Source organism: Equus asinus, chromosome 3 (assembly GCF_041296235.1).
Source record: "Equus asinus isolate D_3611 breed Donkey chromosome 3, EquAss-T2T_v2, whole genome shotgun sequence".
Taxonomy (NCBI): Eukaryota; Metazoa; Chordata; class Mammalia; order Perissodactyla; family Equidae; genus Equus; species Equus asinus.
The window spans coordinates 123705502-123726948 of NC_091792.1; the positions used below are offsets into that span (position 1 = coordinate 123705502).

A 21447-nucleotide genomic window follows, 5' to 3' on the forward strand; every position below is an offset into this window, starting at 1 on the left:
TACAGACTACAAAAAACAAAAAACTCATTTATAAAATAGGAAAAGGATAAGATCACTTTACTGGGGAAATTCAAATGGCAGATGAAATACATAAAACGTTAAACATCTCTTTACTAATTGGAAACAAATTAAAATAATGAAGTGCTAACAGCATCTACAAAAATCACATAGATTAAAAAGAATAACTTCATTCCATTACGACTGGCCATGAAAAACAGGTATTATTTTTCTGGGTTATGGGAATGTAAATTAGCACGATATTTTAGAGGTGAATTTTGTAGGACCTATACAATTTTATATGCACATACCTCTGGATCCAGTAATACCACTTCCGGAAATGTATCTTATAAAAATAATTGTACAAATATACATGTACAAAAATGCATATTGCATGATGAATTTTTTATTTTACATGTCATAATTCTCTTTTTTTCTTAAAGATTGGCACCTGAGCTAACATCTGTTGCCAATCTTTTTTCTTTTTCTTCTTCTTCTTCTTCTCCCCAAAGTCCCCCAGTACATAGTTGTATATTCTAGTTGTAGGTCCTTCCGGTTGTGCATTAACATATCATAATTCTTAATCTTGTCTATCTCCTCACCTTAAACTCTAAACTACATGAGATTAGGACTCATGCCACATATTAGGAGCTCACAAAATATTTGTTGAATGAATAAGTGACATTAATTGCAAGCACTGTGATAATAGCAAACTAAGCTTGACCACATATAATGTAATACTATGCACTTAAATGTTAAGTTATGGGAAAAAGTCCATGAGATATTGTTGGATAAAATAAGCACAGTGCAAAACAATATAACATGTTCTAACTACAAAAGGAAAAATGTGTAAGTATCTATGTTCACCTATAGAGGAATGTACATAAAGGAATGATTATATATTCATCAAATTGTTAATGGTGGTTAACCTCTAGAGAGTAGGGCTTTTAATTTGTTTTGGCCACTTCTCAGAATTATTTTCATAGAAGTATATATTACTTTTATAAGTAACAAAATAAAGTTCAATTCTTTAAAGAAAACTTGAAATTTACTTATTTCCTTCCTTAGCCTTAGACGTTCAGTTCATCTTATTTAGTCTTAAACTAAGTATTCTTAAACAAGAATCAGTGGGTACCTATGGGCTGAATGATGGGGTTAGGGGAGGCTGTAGTCCCTTTGGAATTATTCTCAAAATATTTTTTAAGGAGATGGTCCACAGTTTCATTAGATTCTCAGAAGTATCTATAATGCAATATCAGTGTCACCATACCCAACCCCTAGCCTTCTACCACTACCGATAATTTACTTTCCTTTTAAAGAAACCATGGCAGTAGACTCCCTGACTTTGACCTACTAAGTCTGAAGGGACAACAATGAAGCTTAATGCCCATCTGGATGAGTTAAGTATCCAACGCCTAAATAGAGAACTTCCACGCCAGAATTATCAAACCTTTACGTGGGTGAAAAAATGACCAGTCTTAAGGTTAGTTTTCATAGAAGCTTAGTACTCACCATTTTCTTCATGGCAGTAATCATAGCCTGCCACACTACATCTTCGAAAAACCATCTTATTCTCAGTGAGGGTTCCTGTCTTATCAGAAAAGAGGTACTGAATCTGTCCAAGGTCCTCAGTAATGTTTAGGGCTCGGCACTGAACAGTGGAGTCCATTTTCTCATTGTAGAAATCCACATCACTTTGAATGAAATATATTTGTCCAAGCTTCACAATTTCGATGGAAACATAGAGTGAAATGGGAATCAAGACCTAAGAAGAACCAATTTAAAAAATATTGAAGGGGGAAAAGAAAACATGAGAAACTGAATATAGATAGACAGGTAACAAAGATCTCAAAATTCTTTGATGAACTCAGTAGAAATTACCTGTAACAAAATGATCATGGTCCAAAACATATAGAATCCTGCCAAGAGTGGTGCGACGACATGTCCATCAGGCTCAGGGATATTAAAAAAGAGTATGTTTTCATATCTACTCAACCAGATTCCATGACCTTTCAAAAAAAACCACACAGACATCAAAAGGATGCTACATATATATTATGCAAATATAAAACTTCATTCCTAAAGAAAGATGGATGAGAGTATTTATTTTGGTTGAACACCAATTGTTTGTTTTTGTAAACATTCAAATTCAAAAGGCTACACATTCTTCTGTCTCTGCCTCTCTCTCTCGCTCTCTAAATCTCTTTCCAGTTCTTTTTAGTACTGTGGCCATGTGTAACTGGATATAATCAACATTAATGCTTTTCAGGTCAGAGAATGAGAGCGATAAAGATGTGAGGAAAACAATGATTGGCAAAGAAAACCGCCCTTACAAAAGTCAAACATTCATAAATATTTTGAAAATAAAATTCTTTTAAATGAATATCTTGCTGAGAAGATGACAGCAAAGAATCAAATTTTACCTACCCAATGCACCAGTTAAACACATTATAACCAAAAGCAGGACACACCAGAGGACATCTGTATTTGCTCTTCTTTCTAATTTGCTGCGTTTATATCTTGGACCGCTGTTGTTCAGCATTGCTTTGGTTTCATGGCCTACAAAGGTAATACAACATGTCAGAAAAATGTGTAAATTAAAGCCAGGTAGCAAATATCTTACTTAAAATCTCTCTGGCAGACAATTTAATAAAAAGTAGTTACATACTATATTTTGAATGCTTCCTTTTGTGTTCCATTTAGAAAAAGAGACCAATGATTAAGTTTATTGAGACAAAGTTTCCTTTCTGCTTTTGCAGATTACATTTTGAGGAAATGGAAAATGCTAACTTGTAGAAAAACAGAGAGGAGACAATGGTGAAAAATCAGAATTGTAACTAACCTGCATAAACCACAATGCCCACAACAGCCTCTGTGTTTCTAATGGTGCATCCTCTAAGTAGTAAATTTTCTTTACTGAGACCCACGCGTTCTCTGTTGGAATGTTCTCTATATGAAAGACAGCACATAGATTCATTTTTAGATGGCAAAAGTGAGGATGTAAAAATAAAAATCATGGTTCTCGAGGTTCTTGATTGGAGTACTAAGTCAGGCAGTTCACAGGAAAGGTTTCAAATCTCTGGCCCATTTGCTTTTATTTCAGTTACTTGCTTTGCTGGGAAAAAGAGGCAGTAAGTTTCTAACTACCATTGTTTTCTATTATTCATTGTTTCTCAACTTCTAATACTACAAAAACTCAAAAATATTTCAAATAAGGAAACTGCTTCCGTAGTACAAACTGTATTTTGAAGCGATGAGGGAAAAGTTCTTGATAGAATTAGAAAGTTACCATTTTCAATCCAGATGAAATCAAGGATCATTCTAGGCAATGATAATCAGGGGCTGCTAAAATCATTACATGAAAGGCTGATGGGGAACTTTATAATGAAAGGATAAAGCTGACAACACCAATCTTAACAGAACTACCAATGGGACAAGGGGACATCACAGTCCTCCAGATGCTATGGGATCGAAAGTGCATATCTCCATGGGAACCTAATTAAGCCTCTATAAGGGTGAATCAACCTGGGTCTGTGGCTTCAGATCTGTGAAGTCTTTGAAATTGTATGCAATATTTCCTGTGTGAGTGTGTACGTACGTACATATGTATACGTTTGTCATATTCTAGGAAGAGAAACTATTTTTTTCATCAGGTGCAGAAAGTGCCCCTTGAAAATTTACAGGAAATAAGAGGGCCAGAAAAACATGGCAATCACCACCGCAAGAATGCAGTCGGCTAAATCTAAAATGTAGTAAACTCTACAGGCAAAGTCACCTGGTTTATTCAACAAATGAACGGCATGGAGGCAAATGGAGGGGAGGAGGACTTGACACAGGAGGGATGCAAACAGCTAAGTCTAGAACCTGATAAATTCTACAAGCTAAATAATCCAGTTTCTTGGGAGGGGAAATTTAGAGACATATCAACCAAATGCAATGTGTAGACCTTGTTTTGAGCCTGGTAGAGTAAATTTGACTATAAAATTTCTTTTTGAGATAATTGGAGAATTCTGAACAAAAACTAGGTATTAGATGATATCAAGAAATAGTTCTTAATTAGATGTGATGATGTTATGACTATGGTTTTTTAAAAAGTCCTTTTCTGCAACATATTCAAAGTGAAGTATTTACAGTGAAATGATGTGATATAGGGGTGGGGAACGAAGTTGGAGGATAACTGAAACAAAGTTGGCAGAATATGAAATAGTTAAAACTAAGTGAAGGCCCATGGGTGTTCATTACACTTTTCTTTCTACTTGTGCATGTTTGAAATCTTCTGTAACACACAGTTTAAAAAGTATCAAAGTAATTACTTGATTAAATTATTATACTGGCAAAAATACAGAGCAAAAATCATTGGAAAAATTTTTTAAATAAGCAAAAAGTAACATATTTCACATATTTTGAAAATACCCCTTAATTTCAGCATTAAAATTAGATTGTTTTCTAAGCAATATACTTCGGTCTATAAGTTGCTTCTTCTTTCTTACATATAGGAAGATGATCATTGCATCTGTTATCCTTGATTCCTGGAATTACAAGGAAAAGAATATAAAAACTCTTCAAAGAAGGTTTCAAAAAAAAAAAAAAAGAAGGTTTCAAACCACAAAGGAGGAGGAAAATAGATTTGTCATTTCACTACAATAATTTGTAAAACACTTTCTTCTAAGAGGTGTATTTTTACATTCCTTCATTCATTTGGGTTTACGTACAAACAGGAGAACCAGGAGATCACAGTCAGAACCAGTAGCGTAGCGTCCTTGGGTTTAATCTGATCCTACAGATGAAGGAATTAAGTCCTAACTTTATATTTCCATATAGCATTCCCAGGCAAGCACCACACAATCCTCATCAATATAGCATTTGTCACCCCTAGAACCATCAAAGGAACAGATTTAACCTATAAAAGCATCATTTCCAAAGTTCTTTAATAAGTATTAAGATTTTTTTCCCCTGGGATTCTTAATTTTCACCATTACATCACTCTAGATTACTTACCATCCTTAGATCCTTAGATCAAAGCCCAGCTTCTATCTTGATTGCACCGGCCCCAAATACGAAACATGGCCTGCACTTGACGGGTGTATGACATCTGGCACTTACAGCGTGGGACCTCTGGATTCCATATAAGCACTGACTGTCCACCTACAGCTCTCATCCATTCAAGAACCTATGTAACATTGACTATGTGCCCAGCACTCCCACCCAGAGGCTGGGAAGGGAAAAACAAACATACAATCTTGTCTCCTGTGGTCTAAGAGGAGGTGGTTGATATAGAAATATGTAAGTGTGATAGAAATACTACAGATATTATGATAGAAATCTGATATTCAGCATGCAATGTAGGCATAAATAGGAAGTCAGTCCGTTCTACCTGAGAGTAAGAAGAGCAGAGAAGGCATCACATAGAGAGTGAGCTTGAGCATCTCGATTTTGCTGATTTTAGGCTACAAAGCAGGAAAAGGATAGGAGCTAGTCTAGTGGTTAAAAACAGTTTCACAGAAAATCACTATTAACCTGGGCTGATTCTCTCATTAAATGTTTCCCTGAAATTGCTGAAGCCATCCCTCAATATAGGCATTAACAGGGCAGACCTAGGGATGTCCAATCACTGAGGAAGACAGGATCTGAGGGAGGGGAGAGGAAGCAGAGAGCATCTTTTAGTTGTGGATTCCAAGAGGAAGGCCAGTTCAGTGGTCAGACCATGCTAATCAGAAGGTAAGCAGCACATGTTAAAACAGACTCAGAAGTGCTCACCACCGATGGAAGAACTACAGGGCAGACCAACATGGTGTCCAGGAATCCAGAGGCAAATGACAGTTTGGGGAACCCGGAAGTAGGAGAGCCTTAAGACTAGGTAAGGCTCTGGGGCAAGACTCAGTACCCAGAACAGAAAGTGATGTTCAGAAGTGTCTATTAACAAAGAATCATGTCCAAAGTGGATGAAGAGAGAGACTGACAAAGGCAGATCAGGACTCCAGTCTCAGAAATCTGGTTAACTTCACACCAGACTGAAGGGTCTGAGGCAGCAGGAGAGTAGTCTCAGATGCTACACGAGCTGTCAGAATTGGGACACAGGATCAGAATTAGTATGGCAACAATATTTTTATGATTTTTTTAAAAAAATCTACTAAACAAATGCTCTGTTTCAGATTCTGTGCAGATTCCTATGCTTCAGATCACACAGCACTCGACTAGAGTTCCTTCCTGCTCTCTCCTGCCTGTAAACAAGATTCACCTTGCGGGAGGCAAATCTGAGCTTGCTAGGGGAGCCAGCATTCCCCGTTGTGGGCGGAGGAGAGCTGTGTGGGATGGACGCTAAGACAGATCTGACCTCACATTCAAAAAATGGCAGACCCTGAATCTGACATTTACAAAAGAAAACTGTATGGACAGTCAGCAACTAGAGGAAATAATCCTAGAGAAGGACTCATCCTAAGAGACGATTTATGAGCATGTTTCTGATGAGAGAGGGGCATCTGCCTAATGTCTCTTCATGAAGACCACCTAAAATTTGACCTTGGAAAATTTTCTCTAATAGTAACCCCAATAACATCAGGATAAATATTTCATCTTAAGCAAAATACCCAAGATCCTTTAAGATCTGGCCTCCTTATGGTCTACCTTATTGCTCACCTACACTCCAGACATGCTTAACCACACTCCACAAATGCACCATGGTCTCATGCTCTCTGCCATTGCCTGTTTTGCTCCCTCAACCTGGAATGTCAGCCATTCTCTGCACTTAGCTGTCTGCGTGGCATCTTCTTATTCTTGAAGATTTAATTCTGGTATTTCCTATTTATCTGGATCAAGCCCTTTCCCTCTTCCCTTGCACAGCTCCCCGTCCCTGCCCTACCACCTGTCTGTATCAGGTGCTACTTAAAGATGCTACCGCTATCTTCCACACTTCCTTCCATGATAAGTCTTACTCTTTCTAAAATTGTAAACAACTTTATTGAGGAATAACTAATAAGAATCGACTGCTCATATTTAAAAGGTAAAATTTGATGTTTTGACATACATCCCCTTTGAAACTATCGTCACAATCAGGACAGTGAAAATATTTAACACTCCCAAAAGTTTCTTCATGCCTTTTTGTAATCCATCCTTCCCACTCTCTCCATCCCAAGTACGCACTAATCTGCTTTCTGTCACTATAAATTAGCTTTCATTTTCAAGAGATTACATAAATCAAATCACATAGTATATTTCTTTTTTGTCTGGCTTCTTTCACTCAACATGGTTATTTTGAGATGTATCCATGTTGCTGTATGTATCACTAGTGAATTCCTTTTTGCTGCTGAGTAGTATTCCATTGTATGGACATACAATTTGTTTATCCATTCACCTCCTAATGGACATTTGGGTTGTTTCCAGTTTTTGGTTTTTACCAATAACGCTGCTATGAACATTTGTGTACAGGTTGCTGTATGGACAAATATTTTCTTTTCTCTTGTGTAACTACCCAGGAGTGGAACAGCCAGACCATATAGCAGGCTTATGTTTAACTTTTTAAGAAACTTCCAAACTGCTTTCCAAAGTGGTTGTACCATTTTATATTCCCACAAGCAGCATGTGGGTGTTCCAGTTCCGCCACGTCCTCACCAACACTTGGTATAGTTGTAGCAGTTATAGCTCTTTACTTTTAACTTGCATCTTTTCACACAGGTATTTGTCATCCATATATCTTCTTTGGTGAAGTGTCTGTTCAAATTTTTTTGACCCTTTTAAAAATTGTATTGTTTGTTTTCTTATTACTAAGTGTTGACAAGTCTATATATTCTGAACACAAGTCCTACATCAGGAACATGCATTGCAAATATTTCCTTCCAGACTGTGATTTATCTTTTCATTCACTTAACATTGTCATTTGAAGAGAAAAAGGTTTTGATTTTGATGAAGCCCTTTTATTCTTTTCTTGCCCTTTTATGGATTGTGCTTTTGGTATTATATCTAAGGAATCTTTGCCCAACCCAACATACCAAAGATTTCCCCTATGTTTTCTTCTAAGAGTTTTCTAATTTTAGGTTTACATTTAGGTGTAAGATCCATTTTTAATTTTTTAAATGGTGAGAGGTATGGATTGAAGTTCATTTTTGGGAATATGGATATCCAATTGTTGCAGTATCATTTACTGAAAAGATTAAGCTTTCTTCACTAATTCGCCTTTGTATCTTTGTCAAAAACCAGTTGTTCATAAATATGTGGGTCAACTTCTGGAATTTATAACCTTTTCCACTGATCTAATGGACCGTGTATATGCCAAAACAACATTGGCCTCATTATTGTACCTTTACAAGCTGTGTTGAAATCAGGTGGTGTGAGCCCTCCAACTCTGTTCTTTTTCAAAGTTGTTTTGGTTAATATAGGTCCTCTGTATCTCCACATAAATTTTTAGAATAAACTTGTTAATTTCTAAAAAACAAAATCTCGCTGGGATTTTGGTTGGGATTACACAACCTATAGATCAATTTGGAGAAAAAAATGACATCATTAACAATATTGAATCTTTCACCTCATGAACAACATATATCTTTTCATTTATTTAGTTCTTTAATTTCTCTCAGCAGTGTTTGGGGGTTTTCAGTGTGCAGGGCTTTCACATCTTTTGTCAGTTTCCTCCTCAAGTATTTCACTTTTTTCTGCTGTAAGATGCTATTGTAAGTTTTATTTAAAAAAATTTCAATATCTGATTGCTCAGTGCTAGGATGTAGAAATACAATTAATTTTTGTGTATTGATCTTGTATCCTACAACATCGCTAAGCTCATTTATTAATTCTAGTAGCTTTTTGTAGATTTCATCAGATTTCTACAAAGAACATCACACCATCTATGAATAAAAGACAGTTTTACTTTTTTCTTTCTTATTTGATGGCTTTTATTTCCTTTTCTTGTCTGACTGCACTAGCTAGAACCTCTAGTACAATAATTAATAAAAGTTGGTGACAGCAAATATCCATGTCTTGTTCCTGATCTTAGGAAAAAACATTTAGTCTTTCACCATTAAGTATGATGCTAGCTGTAGGTCTTTCATCAATGCCCTTTATCAGGTTGAGAAAGTTCCCTTCTATTTCCAGTTTGCAAGAACTAAAGTTAGATTTTGTCAAATGCTTTTTCTACATCTATGAGATGATCATCTGGTTTTTCTTTTTTAATTTATTAAAGATGGTTTGTTAATATGGTGAATTACATTATTTGATTTTTTTTCCCCTAGGAAGATTCACTCTGAGCTAACATCTGTTGCAAATCCTCCTCTTTTTGCTTGAGGAAGATTTGCCTTGAGCTAACATCTGTGCCAACCTTGCTCTATTTTGTATGTGAGATGCTGCCACAACATGGCCACTGATGAGTGGTGCAGGTTCATGCCTGAGGAACCGAACCCAGGTCACTGAAGCAGAGCACACCAAACTTGACCACTAGGCCATGGGGCCGGCCCTCATTGTTTGATTTTTGAATGTTAAACAATCCCACATTTTTGGGATAGTCCCATTGGGTCATAATGTATTATCCTTTTTATATATTGTTGGATTTAATTTGCTATAATTTAGTGTAGAATTTTTGCATCTATGTTCATGAGGGATATTGATCTTTCCTTAAATGTCTTTGTATGTTTTTGGTATCAGGGTAATGGTATCAGGGTAATTCTGGTCTCAAAAAATGAGTTGGGAACTTTTCTCTACTATTTTCTCACAAGATCACCACTATGAAGTAGATCTAATTGTCTCCTCTTAAAAATCAGGAAACTAAGGATCCCGAAGAGTTAATAACTTGGCTTGAGGCATAAAGCACTTAAGTGGCAGAATCTAGGCCTGAAGTTAGGTTAAGACTCCAAATTCTGGCTGTCCTTGCACAAAGGATGTAGACAACACAAGAAACCTCCAGAATGAACACTGTCATGGCTTCCCATACTTTTTTTTAGACATGTTTCCAAACCATTGGCTAACCTGTGCCAATCAGAATTGTCCACCTGCTACGTTAATTCTGCAGAAAGACAATATCCTGTTATGTCAAGCTGCCAGTTCTATTCATACACCTCCTTCTAAACATGTCTTCTGCTCAATATAGAGCTCATGTAAGACATTCTTACACCACTGAAAGAGATTCTAGGATTATTTTAAGAACAAGTTTATGTTGCTGTTGTTGTTTTTAAGATATACACATGTAAATATTTACCAAATTATTAAAATAAGTCAAATTTATAGGTGGCTAAACATATGGCCTTTAGTGATTTAACTTGTGTATACATACAGAAAAATTTCATTGAGTTTTTTAAGTATAATTGCAACACATAATTCCACTCATACCCACAAAGGTAAGTCATGTATCACTCACAGGAAGGCTCGGAATCTGTTGAGGTCATTGTTTGGGCTTTCACATTCTATCCTACTGGAGAATTTCTCAGGATCAACTTCAGAGTCCTAAAAATATATATTTTTTTTAAAAAAATCACAAAACAAGAAGAATTCAAGGTTAAACTCTTGATATTTAAGTGTTTATCCTTTCATCAATTCTTAAGATAAAACTAAGGCATTCTTGCCAGAAAACTGACATCACAAATTGCCCAAATGAAGACAAGTATGATGAGAATATCTGAAACATATACTGGAATTCATGCAGAACTCTGCAGAAGAGAGCATCCACTCATACGGTAAACACGCTTATCCAGAAGGCACTGAAAAGCTGAAAACACTTCTGTTGTTGTTCTTAACCATACAGGTAGTTTGTGAGATTAAATGTATATGTGAATGTTCTGAACACATATGCATTTAATTCCAGCAAATTTTATTAAAAAAATTTTAAAAACAAGCTGGATATTAGTGATTTACAACATTTTCTAATGGATCAAATGATAATTTTAGAATGCTTTACGAAACCAATGAGCACATAAGCAAAGTGCCTTTATAGAACATAGGCATGGATTCTATAAGGCATGAATTCACTAAGAATAAGCCATGTGAACCTTTATTTCATTTCCTTTTTAACATTTTTTATTTGTTTTTATTTATTTTTTTTTGAGGAAGATTAGCCCTGAGCTAACATCTGCCACCAATCCTCCTCTTTTTGCGGAGGAAGATGGGCCCTGAGCTAACATCCATGCCCATCTTCTTCTACTTTATATGTGGGACACCTGCCACAGCACGGCTTGATAAGTGGTGCCTAGGTCCGCACCCAGGGTCTGAACCAACAAACCCTGGGCCACTGAAGCAGAGCGCACAAACTTAACTGCTACGCCACCAGGCTGGCCCCTCATTTCCTTTTTTTAAATTAGCTTTTTGGCTAGTAAGAAAAATGCTATGGATCTATATGTCCTAAATATTAATATGTATATCATAGCAAAGATATGGAAAATGCGAGCTATAAGATCTGATTTGTTAATAATTAATTTTTTTGAGTTCTTTTGATGTACTAGAATCTATATTATGCACTTTAAATATATTAACTAATTTCTTCTTTACAGCCTCATGAGGTGGGTACTATAATTAGGTCTAATAGATAAAGAAATAGACACACAGATAAGATAAGTAATTTGCTAAAGTCTCAAAACAAGAAGGCGTTTAGAAGCAGGATTACAATCCAAGCCACGGGATGCCAGAGTACTTACCCTTAATTGAACTCAAAGTGTGCTGATTAGTCAACTGGGTCACCCTCAAAGTAGGTGTTTAGTGGTATGTAATAGAATTCCAGGTTGGCAAGATTTTTACCAATGTCTTAGGTACAGGAAGGCTTATAAAGTGACACTGACAAGCTGAGAAGAATATCAATCAGAGGATCTAAATGAAATCCACAGATGGAAAGGTGGGCCCAGTGTGACATCAGATGACAAAATTTACTGAAATTTATCAGGTGATGAATTTAAGATAAGGGTTATTATTTGGCTAAAACATTTTCTAGTTCATAAGTAGAAGATGAAGGAAATCTGCCTTAACAGTAGTTCAGTTTAAAAAGGCCATTCCATTTTAAAATACTTCATCCCATGTGCTTTCAGAGAAAGAGAAGGGAAACCAATATTTAGACCTTATGCATGATGTTTTTAAGTATATACTTTACTTGTGTCTCTCAGCAATGTTACGAGGGAGATATCATTTTCCACTTTAAGATAAAGAAACTGAGGCATTAAGTTTTAAGTGATTTGCCCAAAGTCACACAGTAAATAAATGGCAGAGCTGGATTCTTTCAGACTCATGTTAATACAATGTTAAAGTTCTCGCTTCCCTCACCACAGCACGGGGAAGGGTCTAGAAGCTCTGGGGCATGAGAAGCTACAAGTCTCAAAAGGCCTGGGTATGTAAGTAATTATAGATTGTAGGAACAATGACCAATTTGTCTCCAGCTTCAGTATGACATAATACATAAAATCTAAGCTTAGGAAAGATAAATTAGGAGGTGATTATTTCTATTGCAAAATAATTTTCTAAACTGCAAAATAATTGTTAGGTCCTTTAATTTAGTTCCAAAAAATATATGATTGCCAGACCGAAATGTTTCCATTATATCCTATTGTCTGTAAAATACAGCACACCTCCACTGATATCTGGACATAGATTAAGCCTTCTGGAATTCTATTTTTTAACGGTAAAAATGAATTTAGAAATCTCTTTATCTGTACACGTGAAAATGAGCTCAGTTATCTTCTGGAAAAAAAAATGTTAATAAGTCACCAACTGAGAACACGTTATTTACCTGCTCTGCATATCCCCGAACCACCTGCCTCTGTTTTAAATTGCTCTCTCCATCCAGACCAGAAGTCTCGATGTGACAGATTCCATCTGGATCAGTGGAAAAGAGTAAGACCATATCTGCAGGAATGACCTCATTACACGAAAGGCGAATAAAGTCCCCAACAGTAACATCTTTCCAGCATTGGTCAACATACTTTTTCTCTTTCCTAAATTGGAAAAAAGACAAAAGTTTAAAGACTCCATCAAGCTGAAAACACAATAGGTGTTTTTTTTTAAGTTTCAGTGGATAATTTAAAGCATGTTTACAGTATTAGGGTGAATTGGGTGAACTTTAATCCATTAAATATTAAAAGGGAAGCCAGAGAACTGGTAAAAACCTAAATTCCACAACTTGTTTCACTTAAAAATTAGTTGCTAAGCTGCTAAAACATATTTTTCAGCTCTTTTTCCTGTGAGGTTTTGAACCAGTATGCTGTTTTGGGTTTTTTTTTTTAGTTTTTTAAACATATTTTTATTTTTATTATTTTTTTAATTGTAGTAACATTGGATTATAACATTATATAGCTTTCAGATGTACATCGTAATATATTTCAAATTCCATGTAGATTACATCATGTTCACCACCCAAAAACTAATTATAGTACATTCCCTCACATGTGAGCCTAATCACCCCTTTTGCCCTCCCCCGCTTCCTCCTTCCCCTATGGTAACCACCAGTCCAATCTCCATTGATAGGTGTTTGTTGTTTTATCTTCTATTTATGAGTGAGATCATACGGTATTTAATTTTTTCCCTCTGACTAATTTCACTCAGCATAATACCCTTAAGGACCATCCATGCTGTCAAAAATGGCCAGATTTCATCATTCCTTATGGCTGAGTAGTATTCCATTGTGTATAAATACCGCATCTTCTTTATCCATTCCTCCCTTGATGGGCACCTAGGCTGGTTCCAAGTCTTGGCTATTGTGCATAATGCTGCAATGAACATAGGGGTTCATGTATCTTTATGCCTTTGTGTTTTCAAGTTCTTTGGATAAATACCCAGCAGTGGAATAGCTGGATTATATGGTAGATCTATTCTTAATTTTCTGAGGATACTCCATACTGCTTTCCATAGTGGCTGCACCAGTTTGCACTCCCACCAGAAGTGTACAAGGTGAACCAGTATGGTGTTTGAGTGTAATTCTGGAATAACATTAAAATGAAGATTTGATGGGTTTATTCATATATGAAGCCATCCCTGCATGCTGCCCCCAGGTATCAACGATCCAGAAATGCACAAGACACATCATCTGTTCTCAGCTTCCAATCTGGCAGATAGGATGGATAATTAAAGAAAACACAAAAGAAATGAAATAAGATACCCAGACACAACATTAAAAAAATCATCATACCACCATATTAACACCTCTAATTATTATTTAATAGAAATACTGGTTAAACCAGTCCTGAGTCTTCTGCAGCTGATTCTTAGCAAAGAGGATGGCAAATTTTCTCTTTCCGAAAGTGTAGTTTTCCCATTCTATGTACTCAATTCTTTTTAAAAGGAAAGATATGTCATTTGAAGTTGACTTAAGTATTTTGCTTTATGTTACAGTGTTTGCCAAACTTCTCATGCCTTTTCATGCCAACAGCATGAATTAAGCATTTTCCTTAGAGTAGAATGAGGAAATTTGTATCATAGAACATCATATCAGCTAGTTAAGCAGCATTTCACATACAATCCTGCCAAAAATGTTAGGAAGGTCTATCTCATTCCCCTACTGCCTCCCAAATATGCATAAAGAACTGGTATTTGTCATGAAAATACACTTATCTTAAAAGTAAAGGTTTATTTTCTAGTATATTTATGGGCTAACTATTCAAACTCATTGTCAAAGAAGTTTGGGTGACAGTTATATTCTAAGTTATATGACCTCTATATTAAAAATTAATGCATCAGATTAAATAGAAATGCTACTGTAGGTCAATACTTGTATAACTTCTGCTATACAGAATTATATCTACCCAATAAGTATATTTCTAGGACATATTCTTCCAAAATACCTAATGATCCAGGTTGAATCCAACTAAAGAAAATCCTTGGTTACCTAAAGAGTTTGTCAGTTCATAGAGAAAGGCAAATCAATGGTTTATCTTGTCTTTACCAGTCTTGCCTTAGTGTTTGTGCACACTGGCTCACTCTTCCATGGAGGGAAGTAACACAGAGAAAACCGAAAAGGCAGTCAGGGGTCATATTTTGAAGGTTCAGTCCTACCTGCCGTATCCAGGAGTAGGGATTTCATTCTATAGAAAAAGAGGAGTCACTAAAGGTTCACGAGAAGAAGGATGTGATCCTATTTCTATTTGCCAGCTCCTGTGACAGAGTAATAGATGGACTTTTGGGTGGCAGACTAGTTAGGAGTATGAATGGCTAAGAAACCAATGGCAAGTTATTGAAATAATTCAGGGGAGGGATGAAGATGATCAGAATGAAGGCAGTAAAAGGGACGGGTAGAAGGAGATTAAATCAAGACATATTTGGGTACTAGAGACAACCAAGTTTTATGACTTACTATATGTAAAGGAGTTATCAAGGATGACACTATGGTTTCTAATGTATGAGGGGATGACAAATGGTCTTTTCACCATGTCTCAGATGTTAGAAGCAACTGGTTGCATCACAGGAGAAATAATAAATTCAGCTTGGGAAGTTTTCATTTGAAGTAGGATATGTAATTGATGATGAGCAGCAATCTGAGGGTTCTGATCTGAAGCTTATGAGGAGAAATATAAATTTGGAAGTCCTAGCTACATAGATGGCAGCTGATACCAGGTAAGGATATGAGATTCCTTAGGGAAAGAGACTTCAAGGTGATAGGGAAGGGGAAAGACCCAAGAGAAAATGATGTCAGAGAAATCAAGGGAGAAGGAAATTTCAAAAAGGGAGTAATCATAGTAAAAAAAAAAGTCACAAAGGGATCATGCCTATGGTATTTGGTTGCTAGGATGTCTCATCCAGCTGATAGCATGAAATTGGTGACATGGAGAGTGAAGAAGTGAGACCTCTAGTGAATCAGGGAATGATTAGAAGTTGAAGAAGCAGACTATTTCATGAAGTTTATCTGTGAAAGAAATAAAGGGTGAACATAGCCACTGCAATGACAAGAGGATGAGAGAATCTGGCATGCACATAGGATGAAATGAAGAAGCCAATGGAGAAGGCAAGGTAGAAGACAGAGGACAGAGTACAGGGTGTTGGTTGAGGCTATGGGGAAACAACAAGGAATGGAATTAAGAATATATTAAGAAAGGATTACTATTACAAGCAAGGGCGTTACCACCTCATGTAAGGTTGGAAGAAAATAGCGGAAGATGTGGATGACATAAGAAGGAATTTGAGGTACATAAATCATGCTTAATGACTATTTTCCAAGAAGAAAGCCAGAAGGAAATTTGCTGAGAAATTGTGAAGGTAAGGAGAGAAGACAGATTTGAACAGTGGGGTGAAGGTTTTCACTTTTCTTTCAAACAGAAGTAGGATTCCTCTCAGGGACAATTTTTTTATTCAACATTGGAAAATTCAAATGAAGCCAATTTTACAACCTGATTAACTTAATTTTTCCCCATTTGGAGTACATACCAGGATTTTTAAAAAATAGCTAATTTCCCCAATAGTTAGCTAGTTTAGGTCAATAAACATACACTGATCTTAATTTATGCCAGTTACCATGATAGGAACTAAGAATACGAAAACGATTAAGATATGGTCACCACCCTTCAGAAGTTATGGTCAAAATTTGAAAAAGAGACACAAACAGTAATTTCATAAGAGAGAAGTATGCACAGGCTATTACGGGAGCAAACGCTTGGGGCATTTAGCCCTGGAGGAGGTGAGTCTTGAAGCATGATCAACAGCGAGTCAGCTGAAGAAAGGCGGGACAGTTTATCAGTCAGAGAGTGATGCTGAGAGCGGAGGCACAAAGACAGAGGGCACAAGAGAGCAACGGTGTGAGAAAGCAACTACAAGCTAAGTGACAACGCTCACTGCCACATTTAATTCGCTTTGAAAATTTATCATTGTGGTAGATTCAAAATGAGGCTGTATTTCCTTCCCTCATAGAGAATTAAAACTAGTAAGAAGACTTTCTGCTCCTCCCACAGCCTAAACATACAACTAGAATTTCTCACATTAACTTGGTTGTTTGTGTCTCTGTATTACTCTCACTGATCAGGATATAGCTCTCGCAATTTCTCCTTCAAGCAAACTTCTAGACTCATTTTGCTTTTTACGAGTTCAATATCAAACAGCTCTTTTACATAAGCATTGGGAAAAGTTGGAAAGAATACACATGACTATTAACAGTGAGTCTACCGGGGTGGGTGGGAGGTGTAAAGAAGGAGGGAAGGGTAAGAATGAAGGGTGGAGAATGTGGACTTCAAGAGAATATGGAAACAAGTTTAAAGAGACAAAGAGTGAGATTATGAATGACTTTTTCTTTTTGATGCTTTTTAGTATTTTTCCAATAAAACTCTAAAAATAACATAATAAGCAAATAATGAATAATCATGGACACAACAGCAAAGATTTATCAAATATTTTATATTTATCAATTCATTTAATTTTTGTATTAATGCTGAGTGGTTGGTACTATGAATACACTATGGACCCCCTTTTACAAATGAGAAAAAAGTGGCTTTGACAGATTAAGTAACTTGTTCAAGGTCACACCGCTCCTAAGTGGTGCTGGGATTTGAAACAAGGAAGGTAGCTCCAGAGTCCACCTCTCCAGTATTGGACATTACTCCCAGCTATCATCACTTACTGATGACCACTAAAGAAAACATGGTATAACTGTGTATTAGAAGGTGAATTTCAAGAACCACCATTTTAGAAAATGTCACATATAAGGTTAATTATCTTGGAAGGCCACTGATATTTAGTCTCTTCAAGAATCATGAAACTCTATGGATTTATGAGGCAATCTGAAAATACTAACATTAGGTAGTATTTTGAAACTCTTAACCTCAACAACATGGTGATTTTTAAAGATCAGAAAAGTCCCTTGAGGGCAGACATTGAATCTATTTTTTGTTTAAACCTCTAAATCTTTCACTGTCTACAACACAGTAGACACTTAAATTTGTTGAAGGATTAACAGTCGTTTTCAAGATATTTCTATTATTTTTGAAACAAAGCTTAAAACCTTACAAACGCATGCAATTTTAAAAGCATCCTTAAGAAAGTCAGGTTTTCTATAATAGTTCATTCTAACTTACTTGGGGTGTAATAGGGTTTAAATGCTTCATTTTTATACCAGTGCTTGTTATTTTTCCAATGATACTTACCCAAAGAAAATTAAACATCTTGTGAAAGACCACATATTACAAACAAGAACTAAATTACCTGAAAAGAAATGTTAATATGCTTCTTCCAAAAACTTGCAAAATTTAACGGCCCAATACTTTCGCCTTAATTTTGCTGAAAAATAATTTGTTCTCTAAAAGTGGTTTCTTTGTGTTGCACAGGAATTTAAGTTAGATTTAAATCAACAAGGCATGGTTTTATAGCTTACCTTTATTTCTTTACATCCTCATAATTTGTTTCAAGAATAATTGGGGGGGGAGGGATGTAAGCATTATTTCTTCTACAACACCAAACAAAAGCAAATTACATAGAATATAGATAAAAAGACATAAAGAGTTATCCAACTCTATTATGAAATGCAGTCATAAAGCCATATCTTGGAATAGGTCTTAATTTAACAGAATATTGCCTCTCCTCTTTAAATTTGTATACAAATCATCTAAAAGAGATCTGGATTATGTCTGAAAGGACACCTGAGAAAAAAAACTGTATGTACCAGGTCTCCCATTAGGCAACTTTAATATTTACAAAATCATACAGTATTTTAAGGAGTTCTCAAATGCTGATTAAATGACTTGACAATGTGACAAACATAGACTCCAGCTAGTAGTTATTAACCTACAATAATCATAATAGCAAACCTTTACTTAGCACTTAGAAAGGGCGAGGTACTATGCTTACTGTTTATTACTAATACATTCTAATGAAGGGAACCAAGATTTAACTGGCTTACATAATTTGCCCAAGGCTACACAGCTAAATTAGAGAATCAAGATTAGAACTTTTTAGAACAACATAGGAAAGCAAACAAACACGCATTGTCAACTATAAACCAGCATTAAAAATCAGTGATTATTTATATACAGTAATTTCTATACAAAATTAACCATAAGAAGCATCTTTTCCATTTGCTAAATTTGATTGTAGCTGGTCAAAATCTGGACTTTGTTCATTGTGTAATCATTGTATAACACTATTTCCTGCAGCTATTTTTTGAGAGCAGAGATTGTATCAATATTTTACCTCTCTATCCCTGGCATATAATAAACACATGTCATCAAAGGATAAATAGCACTGTTTCAGTACAATGCTCTATGCCTTTAAAATAAAAATCATGGGCTTTTACTATTATTTTCATTTTTCTCTATGATACATCAGTTTTTCTGGTTCCCTTTAGATTAGATATGAGTATAAGAAAAAAAAATTACTTTTTCTTAAGTATAGCTCATACTATCTTACAAAGGAGGAAAAAAAGTTATTTTCTTTGTAAATCTTCAAAACAAATGTTGAGAAAGCCACTGAGAAGTACTAATAATGAACAAAATTCAGAATCCTGCAGGTTTCAGCTTAAATGTCACTTCTTAAGAGAAGCCTTCCCTAACCATTTCCTCTATGGCTCACATAAAATTGGAAACAATTATACTATCAGGACAAACCTTTGAGGTATTTTTCTCCCAAAACAAAATAAAATTATGTCATCTGGTTGAACTTTTGGTCAGTCAAAAGAGCCTTAAATTTGTTCATAATATACTTCTGTTTATTACAAAACTATACTTTTGAACCTAGATATCTTTTATTCTGACTTGGCAACTAGAATAGAACAGAATCTCTACATCACCTCACTCCCATCAGAATGGCTATAACTAACAAGACAGGAAACAACAAGAGTTGGAGAGGATGTAGGAGAGAAGGAAACACACACTGCTGGTGGGAGTGCAAACTGGTGCAGCCACTATGGAAAGCAGTATGGAGACTCCTCAGAAAATTAAGAATAGAACTATCATACAATCCAGCTAATCCATTGCTGGGTATTTATCCAAAGAACTTGAAAACACAAATGCATAAAGATAGATGCACCCCTATGTTCATCGCGGCATTATTCACAATAGCCAAGACTTGGAACCAAGCTAGGTGCCCATCAAGGGACAAATGGATAAAGAAGATGTGGTATATATACACAATGGAATACTACTCAGGCATAAGAAATGATGAAATCTGGCCATTTGTGACAACATGGATGGACCTTGAAGGTATTATGCTAAGTGAAATAAGTCAGAGGGAGAAAGTCAAATACTGTATGATCTCACTCATAAATAGAAGATAAAAACAACAACAATCACATAGAGACAGAGCTTGGATTGGTGGTTACCAGAGGGGAAGGGGTGGAGGGAGGAGGAAGAAAGGGATGATTAGGCATGTGTGTGGTGGTGGGTCATAATTAGTCTGTGGGCAGTGAGTATGATGTAATCTACACAGAAATGGAAATATAATGATGAAATAACACTCGAAATTTTATACTGTTATAAACCAATGTTACCGCAATAATAAAGAAAAATGAACAGAATCTCTAGTCTGACAAATTTAGAATTCCTGAATTATGAACTTAGAGTCTACACAAGAGCACCAAAGTCAACCCAAGAAATGTACCAAATGCTCTGGATTTCAGAAGAAAGAGTGACAGTGTCTGTCCGAGGGCACCTGTGAAGTCTTCTCAAAGGCCAAAATGGGTGCCTACCTTTGGGCTCAAAGCTCAGTCTTTTAGCCCCTCACATTTTCTCCCTTGAGGATTTAAGTCAAACTCCTGACTTCAGAATCATCTCTACAGACTGATGACTTTGAAATTTCTCCCTTCCTCCCTAAGCTTCTGTCCTACGTTCCTATTTGCCCACTGGGCATTTCCACTTGGATGCCTGTCTTGCTGTCATTTCCAATTCACTCTACCTGAGGTGAATTTAATGCTCCCTATTTCTATCAGTGGTACTTTTATTCTCCAAAGCTCAAAAATCATCACATTCAATTGGGTTCTTCTTCACAATATCTCTTCTAGGAATCCCTTCCTGTACTTTGCAGCTACTCCCAGTAGTGCCCTCGATTGATCAGTAGAGGCAGATCTACTCTATTAGTAGAAGCTTTTCCCAGGTCTCGAGTAGACCAATTTTCCTAAAGCACCGTTTTCACCACATTACTTCTCTGCTCAACAGATGGATTATCTACTACTAAATGAAAATATCTATGATAGTTAATTTTACATGTCAACTTCACTGGGCCACTGAATGCTCAGATATCTGGTTAAAGATCATTTCTGGGTGTGTCTGTGAAAGTGTTTCTAGAAGAAATTAGCATTTGAATTGATGAAGTGACTAAAGCAGACGGCCCTCCTGAGTGTGGGGGGTGCATCATCCAATCTGTTGAGGGCCTGCATAGAACAAAAAAGCAGAGGAAGGTTGAATTTACTCTCTGCCTGCCTGCCTGAGCTGGGATGCTGATATTCTGACCTCCGCACTCCTCGCTCTCAGGCCTTCAGACTTGGACTAGAATCTACACCATCGGCTCTTTGGCTCTTAGGCCTTCAAACGACACTGCCAGCCTTCCTGGGACTCCAGCTTGCAGATGGTAGAACCTCCACACTGGGCCTCA

At 36.2% G+C, this 21447-nt stretch overlaps 1 protein-coding gene across 2 annotated transcripts in view; it reads right to left on the reverse strand.

Annotated features, from left to right (window-relative positions):
- Positions 1-21447, reverse strand: part of ATP10D (ATPase phospholipid transporting 10D (putative)) — a 110072-nt gene that overhangs the window by 50159 nt on the left and 38466 nt on the right. For both annotated transcript variants that reach the window (XR_011502242.1, XM_014857130.3), the window contains exons 4-9: positions 12683-12887; positions 10334-10419; positions 2840-2946; positions 2425-2556; positions 1879-2006; positions 1510-1762 (exon numbers count right to left, since the gene is read on the reverse strand). Coding sequence is in view for 1 of the 2 variants with exons in the window: in XM_014857130.3 (XP_014712616.3) it covers positions 1510-1762; positions 1879-2006; positions 2425-2556; positions 2840-2946; positions 10334-10419; positions 12683-12887 (911 nt within the window). In the remaining variant the exon portion in view is untranslated. The remainder of the gene's footprint in view (positions 1-1509; positions 1763-1878; positions 2007-2424; positions 2557-2839; positions 2947-10333; positions 10420-12682; positions 12888-21447) is intronic.